Raw genomic sequence first — 22,100 nt, 5'->3', positions numbered from 1 at the left:
GAGTGCGGCTGGGGGAGGAGAGAATGGGGGGTGTGGGAATGGGCCCAACGGGCCCACTTTGCTAGTATATTACTAAAACTCTGTGTCCGTGTGTTTGTGTGTTTGTCCGTATGTGTGTACAGCTTAACTTTTGACGCTCGCGCAGACAAAATGGTACACCATAGCGCTACAATTTTTGCACCACGGTATTCACCATTATCCTGGCCATATATTACAATTACGTTCATTCAAATTGAAGCTACATTTTTAAAGCTAGAGAGATTTTAAAGTTTAAAATTTTCATTTCTAACCCATTTTTTGAAGGGCTTCAGCGTGTGACGTCACAATGGCACCCGTGCGCCTATGAGAGATCAGCTCGTGCTCCCCGCCGGAGGGGAGGAGGAGGGGTAGGAGGAGGGGGAGGGGGGAGGAGGAGGGGAGGAGGAGGGGGGGAGGAGGAGGAGGGGAGGAGGAGGAGGGGAGGAGGAGGAGGAGGGGGGGAGCAGGAGGGGAGGAGGAGGAGGAGGGGAGGAGGGGAGGAGATGGGGGGGAGGAGGAGGAGGGGGGGAGGAGGAGGAGAGGGGAGGAGGGGGGGTGGGGAGTAGGAGGAGGGGGGAGTAGGAGGGGGAGGAGGAGGGGGAGGAGGAGGGGGGAGGGAGGAAGGGATGGAGGAAGAGGAGGGGGGGAGGAGGAGGAGGGGGGAGGGAGGAGGGGGGGAGGAGGAGGGGGGGAGGAGGAGGGGGGAGGAGGAGGGGAGGAGGGGGGAGGAGGAGGGGGAGGAGGGGGGAGGAGGAGGAGGGGGAGGAGGAGGGGGAGAGGAGGAGGGGAGGAGGAGGGGGAGGAGGAGGAGGGGGGAGGAGGAGGAGGGGGGAGGAGGAGGAGGGGGGAGGAGGAGGAGGGGGGGAGGAGGAGGAGGCGGGGAGCGCACTCCATTCCCACCTCAACCCCCCTCCATTCCCACCTCAACCCTCTGTTAAAACTCCCCCAAACCTTTCCTGCATTAACTGAAATTGGCTTGGGGGGATGGAGTGGGTTAGTTGGGGGAGGAGGGGGGGATAAGGGGGGATTGAGTGGGAGGTTGAGGGTGCTACAATACAAGAGAGGCTTTGGGTCCAGGCCTCACTCAATCATACCCTCTCCCCTTCCCTGCCCCCTCCTCTATGAGGAATGGGCCCAACGGGTCCACTTGGTCTAGTCCTTCCTAAATTCCTTTACCTCTTTCAGACCATCCCGCTGGCTCCCCCTTTTAACTTTTACTAGAATGAAAGAGCTTTTTCATAACTATATTTGGAATAGTAGACGTTCAAGGCTTCGCTTAACCCTGTTGTACTTACCTTATGACAGAGGTGGGTTAAAACTCCCAAACCTCCAGGGATACTATCTGGAGGAAAATCCTCCTCTATCCCAATTTTCACCAATCTGGGGAAATAGAAACTTTACGCCAGGCACTAATGACTTGGGTTTTAAGATATGGGCGGACAAGGGTATCAGTAAAATCTCAGATTTATATAATATTGATATTCTTTTAAGTTTCAATGAAGTAAAATAAAAATTCGGAATTGACTCAAAACATTTTTTTAAGTATCTCCAGATTAGAAACTTCATAGTTTCATAGCAAAGCTCACTAGGTCTACCAACTTAAAACTCTTTAGAAAAGACGGCTTTAAACCATCATGAGGCAGGTTGCCAAATCTCACGGTTTTACCAAATTATTATAGCTAAAGCAAAGGAATCTTCAGAAGATAAAAGGCTTGCGTGGTGTTCAGATCTTGATGAAGAAATTACTGTAGAAGAATGGCAGGATATATGTTTACAATCTCAAGTCCAAACAATAAATACGCGGTTCAAATTACTCCAGTACAAATGGATAATGACACTATATATTACTCCTGTTTTACTGCATCACATTTTTTTCATATTTTATTTCATATTTCAGATACAGCGCGGAAACAGGCCTTTTCGGCCCACCAAGTCCGCGCCGCCCAGCGATCCCCGCACACTAGGGACAATTTTTTAATTTATTTTTACATTTACCCAGTCAATTAACCTACATACCTGTACGTCTTTGGAGTGTGGGAGGAAACCGAAGATCTCGGAGAAAACCCACACAGGTCACGGGGAGAACGTACAAACTCCTTACAGTGCAGCACCCATAGTCAGGATCGAACCTGAGTCTTCGGCGCTGCATTCGCTGTAAAACAGCAACTCTACCGCTGCGCTACCGTGTCGCCCGAATACACCTGATCTGTGTATCAAATGTGGTGTACATGAGGGTAGCTTGTTTCATTGCCTTTGGGAATGCCCCACCATCCAAGAGTACTGGAAGGAGCTAATAACAACTTTATCTATTGCCACAAAAGAGAAGCTTCCACTATGTCCTAAACTTTGTATTTCCGGGTGTTTTCCAGCAAGTTGTAAACTTAACACTCCAGATAAGAAGATGGTTATATTTTGTCTGCTTGAAGCTAAACATAAAATTGCTTTGTCATGGAAATCAGTTTATAGACCAAACAAGCAAAGTTGGGTTGATGAATTACTGCAGTGTCTTGCTTTGGAAAAACTTACATATATTGTTAAGGGGAAATACGACACTTTTCAAAAGATTTTCGGGATCTTTTATGAAATTTCTGGAGGGGGAAGATTTTACTGAGGCCTTGTAGGGAACTGCTGACTGTCTTTATTTTCATTGTGATTATTGTCTGGTTAGGTTATTAAAGGTGGGAACAGTTTATATATATATATATATAGATTCTATATACTAAAACTCAGATCTTGTGAATATATATATATGTTTGTATATATATTTCACTGATTGCGGCTGATTACGGCAAAACGGTAAATCGTAGAGCCACAATTTTTGAACCGCTTTAATCACCACGCTGAACGCTGCTGGAAAATTATTTTTTTATTTGATTCGGTCGTGTATTTTTTAAGTTACAGAGGTTTGAGTAAAATAAAAAAAATTCCAGCCGTTTTTTCCATGGCCTTCAGCGTGTGACGTCAAAATGCCCATGTGACAAGAGCTCGCGCAACCCCCCTCCTACTGATTTATTGAAGGCTTTCAGCGTGGTGCGTCTGTGCGTATGGGCTCCCCTCTCCTCTCTCCCCTTGCTTCTCTCCTCTCTCCCACACCTGGGAGACCCTCTCCCCGCTATCCCCCCCCCGGACCTTTCACTGATGCGCTCCCCCCCCCCCCCCCCGGACCTTTCACTGATGCGCTCCCCCCCCCGGACATTTCACTGATGCACTCCCCCCCCCCCCCGGACCTTTCACTGATGCCGCTCCCCCGCCCCCCCCGGACCTTTCACTGATGCGCTCCCCACCCCCCCGGACCTGTTGGTGCTGGGGGAAAGAGAGAGTAGGGGAAAGGGGTGTGCTGGGGAAAGGGGGGAGAGTAAGAGAGTGTCTGGGGGAGAGAGAATGGTGGCGGGGTCTGAGAATGGGGACGGAGGGGAACAACAGGGGTCGTCCGGAGGGGGCTTAGTGGTGGGGGAAATAGGGGTACTGGGAAAAGGGGAGGTCATGGGGAAAGGGGGGGTTGGGGGAGGAGAGAATGGGGGGGTGGGAATGGGCCCAACGGGCCCTCTTCGCTAGTATATATATAAACATGTACTATAGCAGAAAGGTGCCTTACTTCCTTTATATTTAAAGTGCCTTTAGGTGCCTAAAAGTGACCTTGCTGTTGATGTGCCTTGTTATGTTATATTATGTTATGTTAAATGTTTTTGTATGCTATTTGAAAAAGCAATAAAAATAATATTAATAATAGAAATGCTGTAAAGAAAAGCCTGGGAACTGTAGACTAGAGGGCCTAACATCTGTGGTAGGCACATTACTGGAAAGTATTCTGAGATAAAAATTAAAAATGCATATGGATTGACTGCGGTTGTCAGCATACTGCTTTTGCACTTTTATCTTATGAATATGAGCTTTTTGAAGAAGTAACCAAAAATGTTAATAGACAATAGACAATAGACAATAGGTGCAGGAGTAGGCCATTCAGCCCTTCGAGCCAGCACCGCCATTCAATGCGATCATGGTTGATCAATCTCAATCAGTACCCCGTTCCTGCCTTCTCCCCATATCCCCTCACTCCACTATCCTTATGAGCTCTATCCAGCTCTCTCTTGAAAGCATCCAACGAACTGGCCTCCACTGCCTTCTGAGGCAGAGAATTCCACACCTTCACCACTCTCTGACTGAAAAAGTTCTTCCTCATCTCCGTTCTAAGTGGCCTACCCCTTATTCTTAAACTGTGGTCCCTTGTTCTGGACTCCCCCAACCTTTTTGGTTACTTCTTTCCCCTTAACATGTTTCCTGCCTCTAATGTGTCCAATCCCCTAATTATCTTATATGTTTCAATAAGATCCCCCCTCATCCTTCTAAATTCCAGTGTATACAAGCCTAATTGCTCCAGCCTTTCAACATACGACAGTCCCGCCATTCCGGGAATTAACCTAGTGAACCTACGCATGTTAATGAGGGCAAAGCTATCGCTGTTGTCCATTTGGACTTCAGCAAGGCATTTGATAGGGTTCCGCATGGTAGACTGCTCAAGTAGGTTAGCTTGCATGGGATCCAGGGAGAGCTAGCCAACTGGATCGAGAATTGGCTTCATGAAAGGAAGCAGAGAGTGATCGTGGAAGGTTGTTTTTTGGACTGGAGGCCTGTATGGTTCAGGGATCAGGGCTGGGCCAATTGCTGCTTGTGCTTTATGCCAATGATTTGGATGAGAAAGTAGAAGGCATGATTAGTAAGTTTGCAGAAGACATTAAAGAGGGTGGTATCATAGAAAGTGAAGATGTTATCACAAATTACTGCAGAATCTTGATCAGTTGGGCAAGAAAGCTGAGGAATAGTTAATGAAAAAAATAAGTGTGAGGTGTGACATTTTGGGAAGTCAAACCAGGGCAGGATCTACACAGTAAATGGCAGGGCCCTGGGTGGTATTGTAGAGCAGAGGGATCTAGGAGTTCATGTACATAGTTCCTTGAAAGTGTTGGCACAGGTAGGTAGCGTGGTCAAGAAAGCTTTCAGCACATTGGCCTTCTTCAGTCAGGGCATTAAGTAAAGAAGTTGGAATGTTATGTTACAGTTATACAATATGTTAGTCAGGCAGCATTTGGAGTATTGTCTTCAGTTTTGTTCACGCTGTTGTAGGAAGGATGTTGTTAAGCTGGAAAGAGTGCCGGGAAGATATACGGGGATGTTGTCAAGATTTGAGGGACTGAGTTATAGAGAGTGGCTGGGCAGGCTAAGACTATATAGCTTGGAGTGCAGGAGGATGAGAGGTGATTTTACCGAGGTATATAGTCAAGAGTCAAAAGTGTTTTAATGTCATGTGTCCCAAAACAGAACAATGAAACTAGTGCAAGACAAAAACAATGCCTCTATGTGTATGTACTTTGGAGCTAATTTTGGAGGTTGTAATGTTCAATAGCCTGATGGTTGTTGGAGAGAAAGTTGATCCTGAACCTGGATGTTACAGTTTTCATGAGGGGAATTGATAGGGTGAATATACAGAGTCTTTTACCCAGAGTCGGGGAATCAAGAACCGTTGGACATAAGTTTAAGGTGAGAGGGGAAAAATGTAATTGGAACACGAGGGGCAACTTTTTCCACAAAGAGGTGACGGGTATATGGAATGAGCTGCCAGAAGAGATAGTTGATGCAGGTACCATAACAATATTTACAAGACATTTGGACAGGAACATGGGTGGAAAAGGTTGAGAGGAATGTGGGCCAAATGCAGGCAGGTGGGACTTGTGTAGATGGACAGTATGGGCAAGTTGGGCCAAAGGGCCTGTTTTCTTGTTGCATGACGATGACTCTATAACTAGGTTTGAAAATAATTTAGAATATTATTGTAACCTTGGCAATGAGCAACCTTATTTGCCATCAGCAACTGTGACAAAATCACAAGCACACTGCACTCTTGTTCTTCTTAGTCCGCAATTAAATCTACACACCTGGTCCTCAAATCAGATCGGTGTGAAAATAACTGTATCATGGGTTTTCACTCTGGTCTCAGATTAACATGGCAAATTGGACCGTAATAAAATCAAGGCCCAACCATTTTTTAAAAACATCCTGTTGGATTACTGCTGTTTCACTTCTTAGTGCAGAATAAAATTATTTGAACTGAATGAAGGGGGAACATCTGTTGCAATAATCCCTCTCCCTCCCCTTCCCCACCTCCCATTAAATCTTTCACCACCCTCACCTCAACACAAACTAATCTCACCCAGGTGACTAGGTTAAAATCAAGACATCAGTTTGTGCTCAAAATATCTATTCCGAATAACCAGAGAATTTTATATTCAGCTTATTCTTCAACATTTTCAAGAGCGCTTTTTAAAAAAAGAATTAAGGGAATCTAATTAAGATGTTTACCAGAATGATCCCAAGAATGAGTCGTTTGAGTAGCTCACCTACGATGAGCGTTTGATGGCACTGGGCCTGGACTCGCTGGAGTTTAGAAGAATGAGGGGGACCTTATTGAAATGTACAGAATAGTGACAGGCTTGGATAGAGTGGATGTGGAGAGGATGTTTCCACTAGTGGAAGAGTCTAGGACTAGAGGTCATAGCTTCAGAATTAAAGGATGTTCATTTAGGAAGGAGGTGAGGAAGAATTTCTTTAGTCAGAAGGTGTAATTCTTTGCCAAGTCAGTGGATATATTTAAGGCAGAGATAGATTGATTCTTGATTAGTGCAGGCATCAGAGGTTATGGGGAGAAGGCAGGAGAATGGGGTTAGGAGGGAGAGATAGATCAGCCATGATTGAATGGCGGAGTAGACTTGATGGGCCGAATAACCTAATTCTGCTCCTATCACTTATGTTCTTATAATACAATTATGTTTGCAAATATTTGGCACCCATTTTTTTTAGATGCAGGCAATGAAATAATGTTCTTTTTACAGGTTGAGTGGAATCTCAAGAATGAAGATGAACTAACGCTCCTGGTCGATGGGAATGTTGTAACTGTAACAGGTTGGAATGAATAGTCCTTGCCTTAATTAATTCCTATTGCACAATAAAATTAAAATAGCTGCTACAATATGAAATAATCCTGGACTGATATTTAGCAGAAATGTATGTAATAGAGATTCTGGGTACCAAATGCGTATCACCCTATCAAAGGAACAACTGGTCGGCCAGATCAAAATCTCTTTCACGTTTCTTCCTCATTTCAACTATTCTAATGAATTCCAGTAGCAAAGAGATCACTAGTTTGTCTATGAGGGCCACATTAGATACATTGTCCTCTCCTCTCCTTACAGATGTAGCCCATTATTGCTCTCTATGTAAACTGGAATATAGATCAAGAAGATGCTTCAGCACAGCATTGGCCGTGGGTCACATCAGCCATCGCAAGGGCACATTAAACCTGTTGACCAGGTTCATTCCCTGTTCAACAGGGAATGCTGTTGCCATAAACCCAGTTCCTGCTTCTCCACAGCTACACGATGCGCCCACATCTTGGTGCATACCTGGCTTCTCTGAAACCTGTAGCTTCAGGTAATTAGAACTGACATTGAAGGAAGCAAGGATTTGGTCAGGTCCTCTGCACACCTATGATGATGATAATGATAGCTTGGTGCAGTGAAATCCCTTGTTTTTCCGTGCAAAATACACAAAAGAGTCACCGCAAAGATGCCGTCAAAGTTATACAAAGCACTCGTCCCTTCTTTGTCCGGCCCCCACGCTGCGTCCCCCTTTGTCTCAGCGACAGGTCCCGTGTACCTGGGTCCGTCCACCATCTCGGCCTGACCTCGACCTCGGTCCGTCCACGACCTTGAAGCTCCGTCTCCGGCCCAACTCTGTTTGAGACTCTGACCCGACCTCGAGGTTCCGACCCAACCTCGTCTGCGGGGTCTCCGACTCGTCACCGGCCCAACTCGACATCAGAGCTCGACCCGACCAGCGCGTCTCGACCAATCACTCTGCACTGGCGTCTTGGCAGCCCACGGTGCCCACAGGGGCGAGTCCTCCCCAATCGTCTGACTGTAGCGTCGAATCGGGCCTGCTCACTGGGAGTGCCCCAGCCCACTGCTTAATCCCGCCTCATCTGCTCCCAAGGTGGGGATTTCCATAGAGGAGCTTCTGAGATATCCTCGTGTTTTAGTGATTGTGCCCCCCCCCGCCATTGATGGGTCCTCTGTGGCCTCCCGTTCTGCTTTCCGCTGAAATGTTGGTCATTTTCCCCCCTTTGCTTAGAATGAGACCAGTTACACAATTTCTGCAGTTCTGCTCTTTAGATTTCTGTTCAGGTTCGATGTCTCTGCCGGATTCTGGTCTTTCAGTAGGTGATAGCCGACCAGCAGCAAACAATAGTCAGACACAAACATGTTGGTGGACGTGACCGTGAACACAAACTAGAAACCTCTTCAGCCCTGACTGACTCAGCAGGTCTCCTGCAAGTGCACATCAGCAGCCGAGCTTGATCATAATGTAGTAATACAATATTAGTTGACAATTTTTTCTCTTTCATATGTTTTAAGTTTAAGTGAGTTTTGATATAATCACTGTTGCTTAAGAAGTCCTGTTGTTAAATGAATTCAATTAATATTTATTTTCCAGTGTCGGTCAATATGTATTCAAGAGAGTTAGATATAGCCATGATCATATTGAATGGCGGTACTGGCTCTAAGAACCGAATGGCTTACTGCACCTATTTTCTACGTTTTTCTATGTAATATAGCTTAAGATTTTTTGTTAACAGAAAATTCTACCTATACAAATCAAGTAACCCTGCAGAGGACAACCAACAATGAGACAGTCGCCAGTTTTGAGGGGGGAATATCTCTTACAGTTTCAGGAAAAATGGGAGCTTTGACTTTCACTACTTCATTGGAAAATGCTTTCATAAATAAGACAGAAGGACTCTTGGGTGAGTAACATCACTGTTGACCCTATTACCTCTAAGTGTATCAACTGACGTGTCGAACAAAAGATTAAAACAAGGTTTAGTTTAGTTTAGTACAACTTAATCTTTATTAACACTTGAGTAACTTAAACATGCATGCAAACTATTGACTTCTAATAACTTCTCATTTACTTTACTATTTCAACTTATCACTTTTTAAACTAAATCACCAAACTCATGACTTGGAGTCAGATATTACCCACATGAGTGAATTGGCCAGATTCACTCTGTTGGTAGGGGGTCGTCTTCTCTGAGCTTCAAACTCAGGTCCCTCCTTCTTGCCATGGTTGTTCCCAGGTTGTCACTCCCGATGTCTCTTCTTTATTCTAATTTTCCTTCCATCTTCGAAGGGAAGCCTTTGTTCTAACCAAAAGCCCTCATGGCTTTACGGTGAATCATTTCAAGCTGTCACTCCTCCAAGGGTTGAATAAACAAAACACATCTTCATTCCTTATCAGGCTGGGGACTTCTTAATTACGTCGCTTGTTCACATCTCCTTCTCATTATAGAGTTATTTTGCAATATGTTCGGTCCAGGCACCTTATCATCTCAAGGCCGTGCTGCCTAGTCGTGAAGTTACCTTCAGCTCTGCTCCCACCAGAGGTCAATGACGTGACCGTTTTCACTGGGCTCCTTTGTTCTCCTGGCTCCAGCATTTCACTCTGTCTGTCTTTCGCTAGTAGCATCCTCCCAAAGCCTGTTGGGATACTGGCCATCCTTCCCAGGCCAGATCACCATATTGAGAAACATTGCTGTTCTTTTCTTTGAAAAACAACAATCATGAATAGTCAACAAAGTAATCAAATTGTCAAAATGTATGTCATAATCCTTTCTTATTTAGTCTTGTGACCAGGAAAGTCTCCTGTCTGTCGGCAACTTTTCCTTGATCTGATGCAGCACAGTCTCTGGAACTCTAGCTTGCTCACATTGAGCATATGTTGCAATGGTTCAATACTGCTTTATTTGTCATATATGCAACTGCGCAGTGACATTTATTTTGCATATATTACACATGCGGGTGCCACCATTTTTGGTGCGATTATTCAGTCCAAAAACCGGTTGCCCTGCACACTCAATGTACTGGAACAGTTCCCTCCAACTGATGTCCCTCTCCCCTCCTCGCCCGGCCATCTTTGTGTCCCGAGGGTGCCTCCTGCAGGCTACCTGAAGGTGCTGGAGGGAGGCATTGCTCCAGTACACCCAACCACCAGTCCTTGCTTCTCGCGACCGATTTCCCCAGCTCCGAGGAGGCTGCGGGCAGGGCTCACGGTCTCGCCGACCGCTGAGGCTTCAGGCGAGGTCCTGCTGACCGTGAGATCCTGCGACCGCTGAGCCTTCAGACGAGGTCCTCCTGACCGTGAGATCCTGCCCTGTGATGAGCCTTCAGGCGAGGTCCTGCTGACAGTGAGATCTTGCCCTGTGATGAGCCTTCAGGCGGAATCCCAGTCCCGCCGACCGACGAGTCTTCGGGTTGGGCATCGCAGGCGCGGCACCTTGGGAAGGCCTCCGCCGCTCAGCGCCTCCATAATATATCGATTAATGCCGAATGAATTGCTCTGACCCGAACCCATTCACATGTGTTGCAGCTCAGTGCTTCACCTAATCAAATCTTGTTTGATATTATAATCGGCAAATATTTACACTTATTTAATATCTACTTTGTTTTTTAATTAATTTTTATTAAAAGTTATTGTCTGCATTATTTTAGTTTAGTATTAGTATAAAAATAAAACTTGCAATAAATTCAAATCTTTCCAATCTGAAGCTAAAGTGAAACAAACATGCTACCACAAAGATTGAAGGCACATGGCAGCATCTCTTTCCCTCTGCACCAAATTTCCAATGCTGACCAAATTGCTATCTGATCAAAATTTGTTATAATGTGCCTCGATGGAAGAAACAAAGCTTTAGAGATGAAATTTCAGAATAGCGGGGTTGGTGGTGGTGGGGGCGGGGGGTGAGGGGGGGTTGTGTTAATGTTTTCACCTGAATTACAAAATGAAATTATCTGGCTTGGATCACATTTAGGACTAGAAGACCTGTTCAAACCAATACACTGTTTCTCATGTCTCTGCTAAGAGTTTAGACTTATTTTAACTGCTTGTAAATTCACATTTTCTGGATGTTCAAGAGTGTTTTAAGTGTCATATGTCCCATATAGAATAATGAAATTCTTACTAGCAGCAGCACAACAGAATTTGTGCACATAGTTCACTGTAAACAATATAATAAACTAGAAAAAGTTTATATAAATATATACACACATAATAATAAAAGAGAAAAAGTATATATATATATATATATATATATATATACGCACACACACACAAACACACAGGCAAATACACACACATTCACATAAATTCACAAAAGCTAAGAAACAATAATTGTGCAAAAAGACAAAACCAATGCCCCCAAGTCTATGTAGTTCAGAGCTTATTTGGAGGTTGTAGTGTTTAATAGCCTGATGGCTGTTGGGAATTTCCTGAACGTGGGCATTAGTTTTCATTTTACAGTTCATTTCTCCTCAATTTAGTTGGTAGTATAAAGACATTTTAGAAGTTTTGCACCCGAGTAAAGTATTGGAATAGGTGGTATAACTACAAAATTCTTTCCCGTTTTTGTTTCTAGGAGTCTGGAATGATGACAAAACAGATGACTTTAAAACTGCTGATGGACAATACCTTGAATATGATGGAATTAAATTGCCCAATGACACTCAGATTTTCTTTGACTTTGGTCTTACATGTGAGCCACGGTTTTCATGTACTTCAATATATTGTTCTAGTTAATGAAATGACTTGCCTAGTATTTAATTAATTTCCTAATTATATCATAATTCTGATTACATTTCTCTGTGTTTTCTAGGGAAAACAACAGCGAAAGACAGTATATTTACATATAACACAACTGCTGGAGAGACTTGGTACACTTACAACAACAACAGTTTTGTGCCTAAATTTTATGATGAGCTTTTGCAAACTACAGACAAAGAGAGAATCAGCAAAGCTAATGAAACGTGCCAAGGAAATGATGATTGTATTTTTGATATTTTGAGTACAAACGATTTTTCCTTTGGAGCAGCAACATTACAAAACGTGAATTCATTTGCAGCACAGAACAGCACAATGAGTATGTATTGTGTCTATGTTTTCTTTGCTAATGTTATCATTGACACAGTTATTCATGATGTTGGAGCTGGGGATGGATTATTATTCCAGATTTTTCTTTATTCTTAATGGCAGATTTGTTTTGTTACACTTGCCCTTGCAAGTTAGATGGGGTTTTTCTGCATGGTAAATTGTTGAAATTATGGGCTGCTTACAATGCAGTGAGGGAAACTGGGTTGTGAGAATCAATGTGAACAGGACGAACAACCATTTATCTAATTGAACCAATCCATTTGAAAGTGAGCAAAAATAAATTGTGAGTATTCAGTTATAGAGTAAAAGAGTCATACAGCTTGGAAAGCCCATCGGCCCAACTTACCCATGCCGTACATAGATACATAGATACAAAAACAATAGGTGCAGGAGTAGGCCATTCAGTCCTTCGAGCCAGCACCGCCATTCAATGTGAACATGGCTGATCACCCACAATCAGTAACCCGTTCCTAACTTCTCCCCATGTCACTTGATTCCACTAACCCTAAGAGTTCTATCTAACTCTCTAGTGAATACATCCAGTGAATCGACCTCCACTGCCTTCTGAGGCAGAGAATTTCACAAATTCACAACTCTCTGGGTGAAAAAGTTTTTCCTCATCTCAGTTCTAAATGGCCTACCTCTTATTCTTAAACTGTGGCCCCTGGATCTGGACACCCCCAACATCGGGAACATGTTTCCTGCATCTAGCACCACCAATCCCTTAATAATTTTATATGTTTCAATAAGATCCCCTCTCATCCTTCTAAATTCCAGTGAATACAAGCCCAGGCGCTCCATTCTTTCATCATATGACAATCCCGCCATCCCGGGGATTAACCTCGTGAACCTACGCTGCACTCTATCAATAGCAAGAATGTCCTTCCTCAAATTAGGAGACCAAAACTGTACACAATACTACAGGTGTGGTTTCACCAGGGCCCTGTACAAGTGCAGAAGGACCTCTTTGCTCCTATACTCAACTCCTCTCATTATGAAGGCCAACATGCCATTAGCTTTCTTCAGTGCCTGCTGTACCTGCATGCTTACTTTCAGTGACTGACGTACAAGGACACTCAGGTCTCGTTGTACTTCCCCTTTTCCTAACCTGACACCATTCAGATAATAATCTGCCTTCCAGTTCTTGCCACCAAAGTGGATAACCTCACATTTATCCACATTATACTGGATCTGCCGTGCATCTGCCCACTCACCCAACCTGTCCAAGTCACCCTGCATCCTCATAGCATCCTCTTCACAGTTCACACTGCCACCCAGCTTTGTGTCATCTGCAAATTTGCTATTACTTTTAATTCCTTCATCTAAATCATTAATGTATATTGTAAATAGTTACAGCCCCGGCCCCGAGCCTTGCGGCACCCCACTGGTCACTGCCTGCCATACTGAACATGCCCCATCTACACTTGTCTCACCTGCCTGTGTTTGGCTAAGCCTGTTCTATCCATGTATCTAATTAAATGCTTCTTAAACGTTGTAATAGTACCAGCCTCAACTCCGTCCTCTGGCAGCTCATTCCATACATCCACCACCCTTTGTGTAAAAAAAAGTCACCCCTCTGTTTCCTATTAAATCTTTCCCCCTTCACCTTAAACCTATGTCCTCAGGTTCTCAATTTCCCTAATCTGGGCAAAAGACTCTGTGTTTACCCAATATATCTGCCTCATGATTTTGTACACCTCTTTAAGATCATCCCTCATCCTCCTGCGCTTCTAGGAATAACATCCTACCTGCTCAACCTCTCCCTATAGCTCGAGTCCTGGCAACATCCTCGCAAATCTTCTTTGCACCCTTTCTAGCTTGACAACATCTTTCCAGTAACATGGTGACTGGAACTGAACACAATACTCTAAATGTGGCCTCATCAAAGTCTTTATATTACTGCAGCATAACCTCCCAACTTTGAAATTCAATACTCCGACTGATGAAGGCCAATGTGCTAAAATCCTTTTTGACCACCCCTATCAACTGTGACGCCACTTTCAAGGAACTGTGTACCTGCACTCCTAGATCCCTCTGCTCTAAAACACTCCTCAGAGCTCTACCATTCACAGCTATGGTGCTGCCCATGTTAGACTTCCCAAATCCAACACCTCACTTGCCAATCTCCTGCCAACAAACCCGTGTTAAACAAACCCGTGTGGCTCCAGTGAACCTGCCTGCCAGGATATTGGTTCCCCTCCAGTTAAGGCACAACCCATCCCTCTTGCACAGGTTGCCTCTACCCCAGAAGAGATCACAATGGTCTAGAAATCTGAATCCATGCCCCCTGCACCAGCTCCTCAACCACACATTCATCTCCCCTATCCTCGTGTTCCTACCCTCACTAACACATCTGGAGTATTGTGTACAGTTTTGGTCTCCTAATTTGAGGAAGGACATCCTTGTAATTGAGGCAGTGCAGTGTAGGTTCACGAGATTGATCCCTGGGATTGCGGGACTTTCATATGAGGAAAGATTGAAAAGACTAGGACTAGGACTATTCACTGGAGTTTAGAAGGATTAGAGGGGATCTTATAGAGACGTATAAAATGATAAAAGAACGGGACAAGCTAGATGCAGGAAAAATGTTCCCAATGTTGGGGGAGTCCAGAACCAGGGGTCACAATCTTAGAATAAAGGGGAGGCCATTTAAAACTGAGGTGAGAAGGAAATTTTTCACTCAGAGAGTTGTGAATTTGTGGAATTCTCTGCCACAGAAGGTAGTAGAGGCCAAATCACTGGATGAATTTAAGAGAGAGTTAGATAGAGCTCTGGGGGCTAGTGGAATCAAGGGATATGGGGAGAAGTTGGGCACAGGTTATTAATTGTGGACGATCAGCCATGATCACAATGAATGGCGGTGCTGGCTCGAAGGGCCGAATGGCCTCCTCCTGCACCTATTTTCTATGTTTCTATGTAACACATGGCTCCGGAAGCAATCCCAAGATCACTACCCTGGAGATCCTGCTTTTTAGCCTTTTACCCAAGGCTCCATACCCACTTTGCAGAACCTCCTTCCTTTTCCTTCCTATATCATTTGTGCCAACATGCACAACGACTTCCAGCTACTCCCCCTCCCCATTGAGGATGACATGCAGCTGCTCTGAGATGTCCTGGACCCTGGCACCAGGGAGGCAACACACCATCCTGGTGTCTGGACCCCTAACTATAAAATTGCCAACAGCCATGGCTCTGCCTGACGTTACTCTTCCCTGCTGAGCCTCAGTGCCAGGGTTGCTGCGTCGTCTTGATGCATCAATCCCCCCCAACAGCCCCCAAGAGGGTGTGCCTGTTGTGATGAGGGACAGCTGCTGGGACCACCTGTACTCCACGTCTAATTCCCTTCCTCGGGGTCACCCACCTTCTCTCTTCCTGGACCTTCAAGATGACAGCCTCGCTGTATGTCCTGTCCAAGAGCTCTCATTTTCTCGGATGGTCCAGGGGTCATCCAGCTGCTGCTCCAGTTACTTAATGTGGTCTTTAAGGAGCTGCACCTGGACACAATTCAGATTCCATGTCTTCCCACATCCATTTTGCAATTAAAGGACGTTCTTTTAGGAAGGAGATGAGGAGAAAGTTCTTTAGTCAGAGGGTGGTGAATCTGTGGAATTCTTTGCCACAGAAGGCTGTCGAGGCCGTTAGCGGATATTTTTAAGGGAAAGATAGATTCTTGATTCATACAGGTGTCAGAGGTTATGGGGAGAAGGCAGGAGAATGGGGTTAGGAGTGAGAGACAGATTAGCCATGATTGAATGGCGGAGTAGACTTGATGGGCCAAATGGCCCAATACTTCTCCTATCCCATTTGACCTTGTGATCCTGCAGGAGGAGCATTGTACCAACTTACCTGCCATCAACACTGCAACTACACCAATAATAAAATCATGAGACTCACACAAAAGACCAGATGAATCCCAATCCTCCCAGCCATCTCTAATAGTCTCCTCACCAGACTCCTGAGCCAAAGTCCCACATTGATCCTCCCCACAGGCACCTCACCTCTACACAGCCTCTCCCCCAAAACGGTAGCTCCACTACATCTTTTCCTTACTTTTATTTGCTACTCAATTAACCAATTTGGATGCTGCAGCCACTCCAACGGTTGTCTTTAAATTACACTTTTCAAATTCCCCCGCTCTCTTGACACTGAAAGTTGGAAGTAAAAAATAAAATGGATTCAATGTCAAAACAGGTCCAGAAAGAGTTTATCAAGGTTAAGGAAAGGCATAACTGCTTTCTAAATTGAACATTTAGCAGAGAGACAGAGGGGTGTAAAATGAGGGTAGAAGCAACAGGTAGCAAGGTGAAAAGTAAAAGTGGTAGGCAGACAAATCCAGGGCAAAAATCAAAAAGGGCCACTTTTCAACATAATTGTATAAGGGGTAAGAGAGTTGTAAAAACAAGCCTGAAGGCTTTGTGTCTCAATGCAAGGAGTATACGTAATAAGGTGGATGAATTAAATGTGGAGATAGTTATTAATGATTATGATATAGTTGGGATTACAGAGACATGGCTCCAGGGTGACCAAGGCTGGGAGCTCAACATCCAGGGATATTCTATAATCAGGCGGGATAGACAGAAAGGAAAAGGAGGTGGGGTAGCGTTACTGGTTAGAGAGGAGATTAAAGCAGTGGAAAGGAAGGACATTAGCTTGGAGGAAGTGGAATCGATATGGGTAGAGCTACGAAACACTAAGGGGCAGAAAACGCTAGTGGGAGTTGTGTACAGGCCACCTAACAGCAGTAGTGAGGTTGGGGATGGCATCAAGCAGGAAATTAGAAATGCGTGCACTAAAGGTGCAGCAGTTATAATGGGTGACTTCAATCTACATATAGATTGGGTGAACCAAACTGGCAGGGGTGCTGAGGAAGAGGATTTCTTGGAATGTTTGAGAGATGGTTTTCTAAACCAACATGTCGAGGAACCAACGAGAGAACAGGCCATTCTAGACTGGGTATTGAGTAATGAGGAAGGGTTAGTTAGCAGTCTTGTTGTGCGAGGCCCCTTGGGCAAGAGTGATCATAATATGGTAGAGTTCTTCATTAGGATGGAGAGTGACAAAGTCGATACAGAAACAAGTGTTCTGAACTTAAAGAAAGGTAACTTTGAGGGTATGAGGCGTGAATTGTCCAAGATAGACTGGCGATTGATGCTGAAAGGGTTGACGGTGGACATGCAATGGAAGGCATTTAAAGGTCGCATGGATGAACTACAACAAGTGTTCATCCCAGTTTGGCAAAAGAACAAACCAGGAAAGGTAGTGCATCTGTGGCTAACAAGGGAAATCAAGGATAGTATTAAAACAAAAGATGAAGCATACAGATTAGCCAGAAAAAGTAGCATACCAAAGGACTAGGAGAAATTCAGAGTCCAGCAGAGGAGGACAAAGGGCTTAATTAGGAAAGGGAAAATAGATTATGAAAGAAAACTGGCAGGGAACATAAAAACTGACTGCAAAAGCTTTTATAGATATGTCAAGAGAAAAAGATTAGTTAAGGCAAATGTAGGTCCCTTGCAGTCGGAAACAGGTGAATTGATCATAGGGAACAAGGAGATGGCAGACCAATTGAACAAATACTTTGGTTCTGTCTTCACTAAGGAAGACATAAACCGTCTGCCGGAAATAGCGGGGGACCGGGGGTCTAATGAGATGGAGGAACTGAGGGGAAATCCAGGTTAGTCGGGAAGTGGTGTTAGGTAAATTAAATGGATTAAAGGCAGATAAATCCCAGGGCCAGATAGGCTGCATCCCAGAGTACTTAAGGAAGTAGCCCCAGAAATAGTGGATGCATTAGTGATTTTTCAAAACTCTTTAGATTCTGGAGTAGTTCCTGAGGACTGGAGGGTAGCTAATGTAACCCCACTTTTTAAAAAGGGAGGGAGAGAGAAAACGGGGAATTATAGACCAGTTAGCCTAACATCGGTAGTGGGGAAAATGCTAGAGTCAGTTATTAAAGATGTGATAGCATCACATTTGGAAAGTGGTGAAATCATCGGACAAAGTCAGCATAGATTTACCAAAGGCAAATCATGTCTGACGAATCTTATAGAATTTTTCGAGGATGTAACTAGTAGAGTGGATAAGGGAGAACCAGTCGATGTGTTATATCTGGACTTTCAGAAGGCCTTCGACAAGGTCCCACATAGGAGATTGGTGTACAAACTTAAAGCACACGGTATTGAGGGTTTAGTGTTGAGGTGGATAGAAAATTGGTTGGCGGACAGGAAGCAAAGAGTAGGAATAAACGGGTCCTTTTCGGAATGGCAGGCAGTGACTAGTGGGGTACCGCAAGGCTCAGTGCTGGGACCCCAGTTATTTACAGTGTATATTAATGATTTGGACGAGGGAATTGAATGCAACATCTCTAAGTTTGCGGATGACATGAAGCTGGGTGGCAGTGTTAGCTGCGAGGAGGATGCTAGGAGGCTGCAGAGTGACTTGGATAGATTAGGCGAGTGGGCAAATGCATGGCAGATGCAATATAATGTGGATAAATGTGAGGTTATCCACTTTGGCGGCAAGAACAGGAAAGCAGAGTATTACCTGAATGGTGACCGATTGGGAGAAGGGGAGATGCAACGTGACCTGGGTGTCATGGTGCACCAGTCATTGAAAGCAAGCATGCAGGTGCAGCAGGCAGTGAAGAAAGCGAATGGTATGTTGGCATTCATAGCAAGAGGATTTGAGTTTAGGAGCAGGGAGGTTCTGCTGCAGTTGTACAGGGCCTTGGTGAGACCGCACCTGGAGTATTGTGTGCAGTTTTGGTCTCCTAACCTGAGGAAAGACGTTCTTGCCTTAGAGGGAGTACAGAGAAGGTTCACCAGATTGATCCCTGGGATGGCGGGACTTACATATGAGGAAAGACTGGATAGACTGGGCTTGTACTCGCTGGAATTTAGAAGACTGAGGGGGGATCTTATAAAAACATATAAAATTCTTAAGGGGTTGGAGAGGCTAGATGCGGGAAGATTGTTCCCGATGTTGGGGGAGTCCAGAACCAGGGGTCACAGCTTAAGGATGAGGGGGAAGTCTTTTAGGACCGAGATGAGAAAACATTTCTTCACACAGAGAGTGGTGAGTCTGTGGAATTCTCTGCCACAGAAGGTAGTTGAGGCCAGTTCATTGGCTATATTTAAGAGGGAGTTAGATGTGGCCCTTTTTGCTAAAGGGATCAGGGGGTATGGAGAGAAGGCAGGTACAGGCTACTGAGCTGGATGATCAGCCATGATCATATTGAATGGCGGTGCAGGCTCGAAGGGCCGAATGGCCTACTCCTGCACCTATTTTCTATGTTTCTATGTTTTTATTAGACAGTTTTAAAATATCCTGTCAACAATTAATATTTGTAATGAAATTCTATGCGTGTAATTTTAAAATTTGGGTGCCTGAGTGAGTGAATAGAAAATACTATTGACCTGGTATTTGGTTTAGTTTAGTTCAGAGATACAGTGTGGAAACAGGCCCTTCGGCCCACCATGTCCGCACTGACCAACGATCCCCGCACATTAACACTATCCTAGGGGCAATTTACATTTATACCAAGCCAATTAACCTACAAACCTGTACATCTTTGGAGTGTGGGAGGAAACCAAAGATTCCAGAGAAACCCCGCAGTCACGGGGAGAACGTACAAACTCCGTACAGGCAGCACCCGTAGTCGGGATCGAACCCGGGTCTCTGGTAACACCTCTACTGCTGCGCCACAATGCCGCTCTGTATTGTGACAATGAATTTTAATGCAATAAATGTAAGTGATAGGATGCTAATATAATGAGGTATGATCTGTTCAGTATTCAGTATCTGAAAAGTGGCATAAAACATGATATTGCAATTTTATATCTCTGTTACTGTGAACTTGGAAACCAAATGAAATGTTTCCAGGCTGGAATTTCTGTTGCATGCCAAAACACTTTAATTGTAATAACCAATAGCTCACCTAAAGCAATTGGCAGCTGTGTGAGCAGACAGCGCACGGTTATAAATTGTGTTGCTGTCCTCAAATCTCACCTGAATCCTTTACGAGTTACCAAACCAATGTGTATTTTAACCCACTGATGAATTTCTGGGTCCCCAACACTGAATTTGTTTGAATTTTTCACAAATGAAATCCACATACATCTTGATTTTGCGTATGATGCCTTAAATTTGTTTTCACATTGAAGGTAACATAAGAGCGAAGACTTTGAATAACAGTTGTGTATTTTTCACAGATAATTTCCCTCCTAACATCACTGGAGAATCATCCCTTCAGACCCATCTCAATGAACCAGTTTTCATTCTTTTTACTGCTACTGATGCCAACAATGACAATGTAACATTTGCAGTCCTGACTAATTCATCAGATATCACAATGACAAGTAAGGCTTGGGTATCCGTGACTTTTGCCACATTTATTTACCACTCTAGTCACTTATTAGGTTGACATTCAATCAATACCGAAGATGATATTTTGACTGTGGGTGCTTGACCATCTGTATGTCCAGCAGTAGCAAAGGAGATACTTGAGAAAAACTGGGAACTTCAAGAGAGGAGGAATGCAAATGCTTAGCTCATATTTGACACAGCAGATGAGACAAAGCTGGGTGGCAGTGTGAGCTGTGAGGAGAATGCTATGAGGCTGCAGGGTGACTTGGATAGGTTGAGTGAGTGGGCAGATGCATGGCCGATGCAGTTTAATGTGGATAAATGTGAGGTTATCCACTTTGGTGGCAAGAACAAGAAGACAGCATATATTCACTGGAATTTAGAAGTATGAGAGGGAATCTTATAGAAACATATAAAATTCTTAAGGGATTAGACAGGGTAGATGCAGGAAAAATGTTCCCGATGTTGGGGGAGTCCAGAACCAGAGGTCACAGTTTAAGAATAAGGGCTAGGCCATTTAGGACTGAGATGAGGAAAATATTTTATACCCATAGTTGTAAATCTCTGCCACAGAAGGCAATGGAGGCCATTTCACTGGATGTTTTCAAGAGAGAGTTAGATATAGCTCTTAGGGCTAGCGGAATTAAGGGATATTGGAAGAAAGCAGGAATGGGCTACTGATTTAAGATTATCAGCCATGATCATATTGAATGGCTGGCTCGAAGTCCGAATGGCCTACTCCTGCACCTATTTTCTATGTTTCCATGTTTCTATTTATGTTTTAGTCCAGAATTTATTTAAAAAGTCATCAAAATGTATTGTTATCCCAATGGTTTTCCATGTTTGTAATGTTGTTCTCCTGAGAAGTCAGATGACTCTTTCTGGAATCAGAGAATGTAGATCTAGTTTGGTTGATTGGTTACCTTCTTTAGTTAACAATATTTTCTTTTCACAATCTGTGTGTTCCCCGGCTTTTTGCGATGTTGTGATCTCTAGGGGCAAAACCAGTGTTTATGGACCATCTATAATTGCTTTTATGAAGGTGGGAATGAGCAGCATTCTTGTACCACTGCAGCCTTTCTGTTGAAGATATTATCACAGTTCAGTAAGGAGTTGCAGGATTTGAATCCAGTGGTGATGAATGATTGGTATTGCCAAGATGGTGTGTGATGTGGAGGGGGATCTTCAGATGGTGGTATCTCCAATTTTGACAGTGAAGGATGTGGGTGTGTTATGTATTGCTGGAGTAGCCGAGGCAAGAAACCTCATTGAATTTTGTACATGATACATATCAGTTTCATTTCAGTTTAGTTTATTATCACGTGTACCAAGGTACAGTGAAAAGATTTTGTTGTGTGCTATCCAGTCAGTGGAAAGACAATACAATCGAGCCATTTACAGTGTATAGATACATGATAAGGGAATAACATTTAGTTCAAGATCAAGCCAGTAAAGTTCGATCAAAGACAGTCCGAGGATCACCAATGAGGCAGATAGTAGTTCAGGATAGCTCTCTAGTTGTGGTAGGGTGATTCAGTTGCCTGAAAGCAACGGAGAAGAAACTGTCCCTGAATCTGAAGGTGTGTGTTCTCATACTTCTATACCTTATGCCCGATGGGAGAGGGGAGAATAGGGAGTGGCCAGCATAGGGAGGGGAGAATAGGGAGTGGCCAGGGTGCGACTCA

At 44.2% G+C, this 22,100-nt stretch overlaps 1 protein-coding gene across 1 annotated transcript in view; it reads left to right on the top strand.

Annotated features, from left to right (window-relative positions):
• Positions 1-22,100, top strand: part of LOC144599353 (uncharacterized) — a 391,192-nt gene that overhangs the window by 335,068 nt on the left and 34,024 nt on the right. Inside the window, exons 51-55 of the mRNA XM_078410145.1 lie at positions 6,903-6,972; positions 8,705-8,872; positions 11,540-11,656; positions 11,777-12,040; positions 20,262-20,408. Of these exons, the coding sequence (XP_078266271.1) occupies positions 6,903-6,972; positions 8,705-8,872; positions 11,540-11,656; positions 11,777-12,040; positions 20,262-20,408 (766 nt within the window). The remainder of the gene's footprint in view (positions 1-6,902; positions 6,973-8,704; positions 8,873-11,539; positions 11,657-11,776; positions 12,041-20,261; positions 20,409-22,100) is intronic.

The sequence above is a fragment of the Rhinoraja longicauda genome, chromosome 13 (genome assembly GCF_053455715.1).
Source record: "Rhinoraja longicauda isolate Sanriku21f chromosome 13, sRhiLon1.1, whole genome shotgun sequence".
In the NCBI taxonomy this organism is placed as follows: domain Eukaryota; kingdom Metazoa; phylum Chordata; class Chondrichthyes; order Rajiformes; family Arhynchobatidae; genus Rhinoraja; species Rhinoraja longicauda.
The sequence above is the reverse complement of the archived record's forward strand: the minus strand, read 5'-3'. Positions and strand labels throughout refer to the sequence as shown.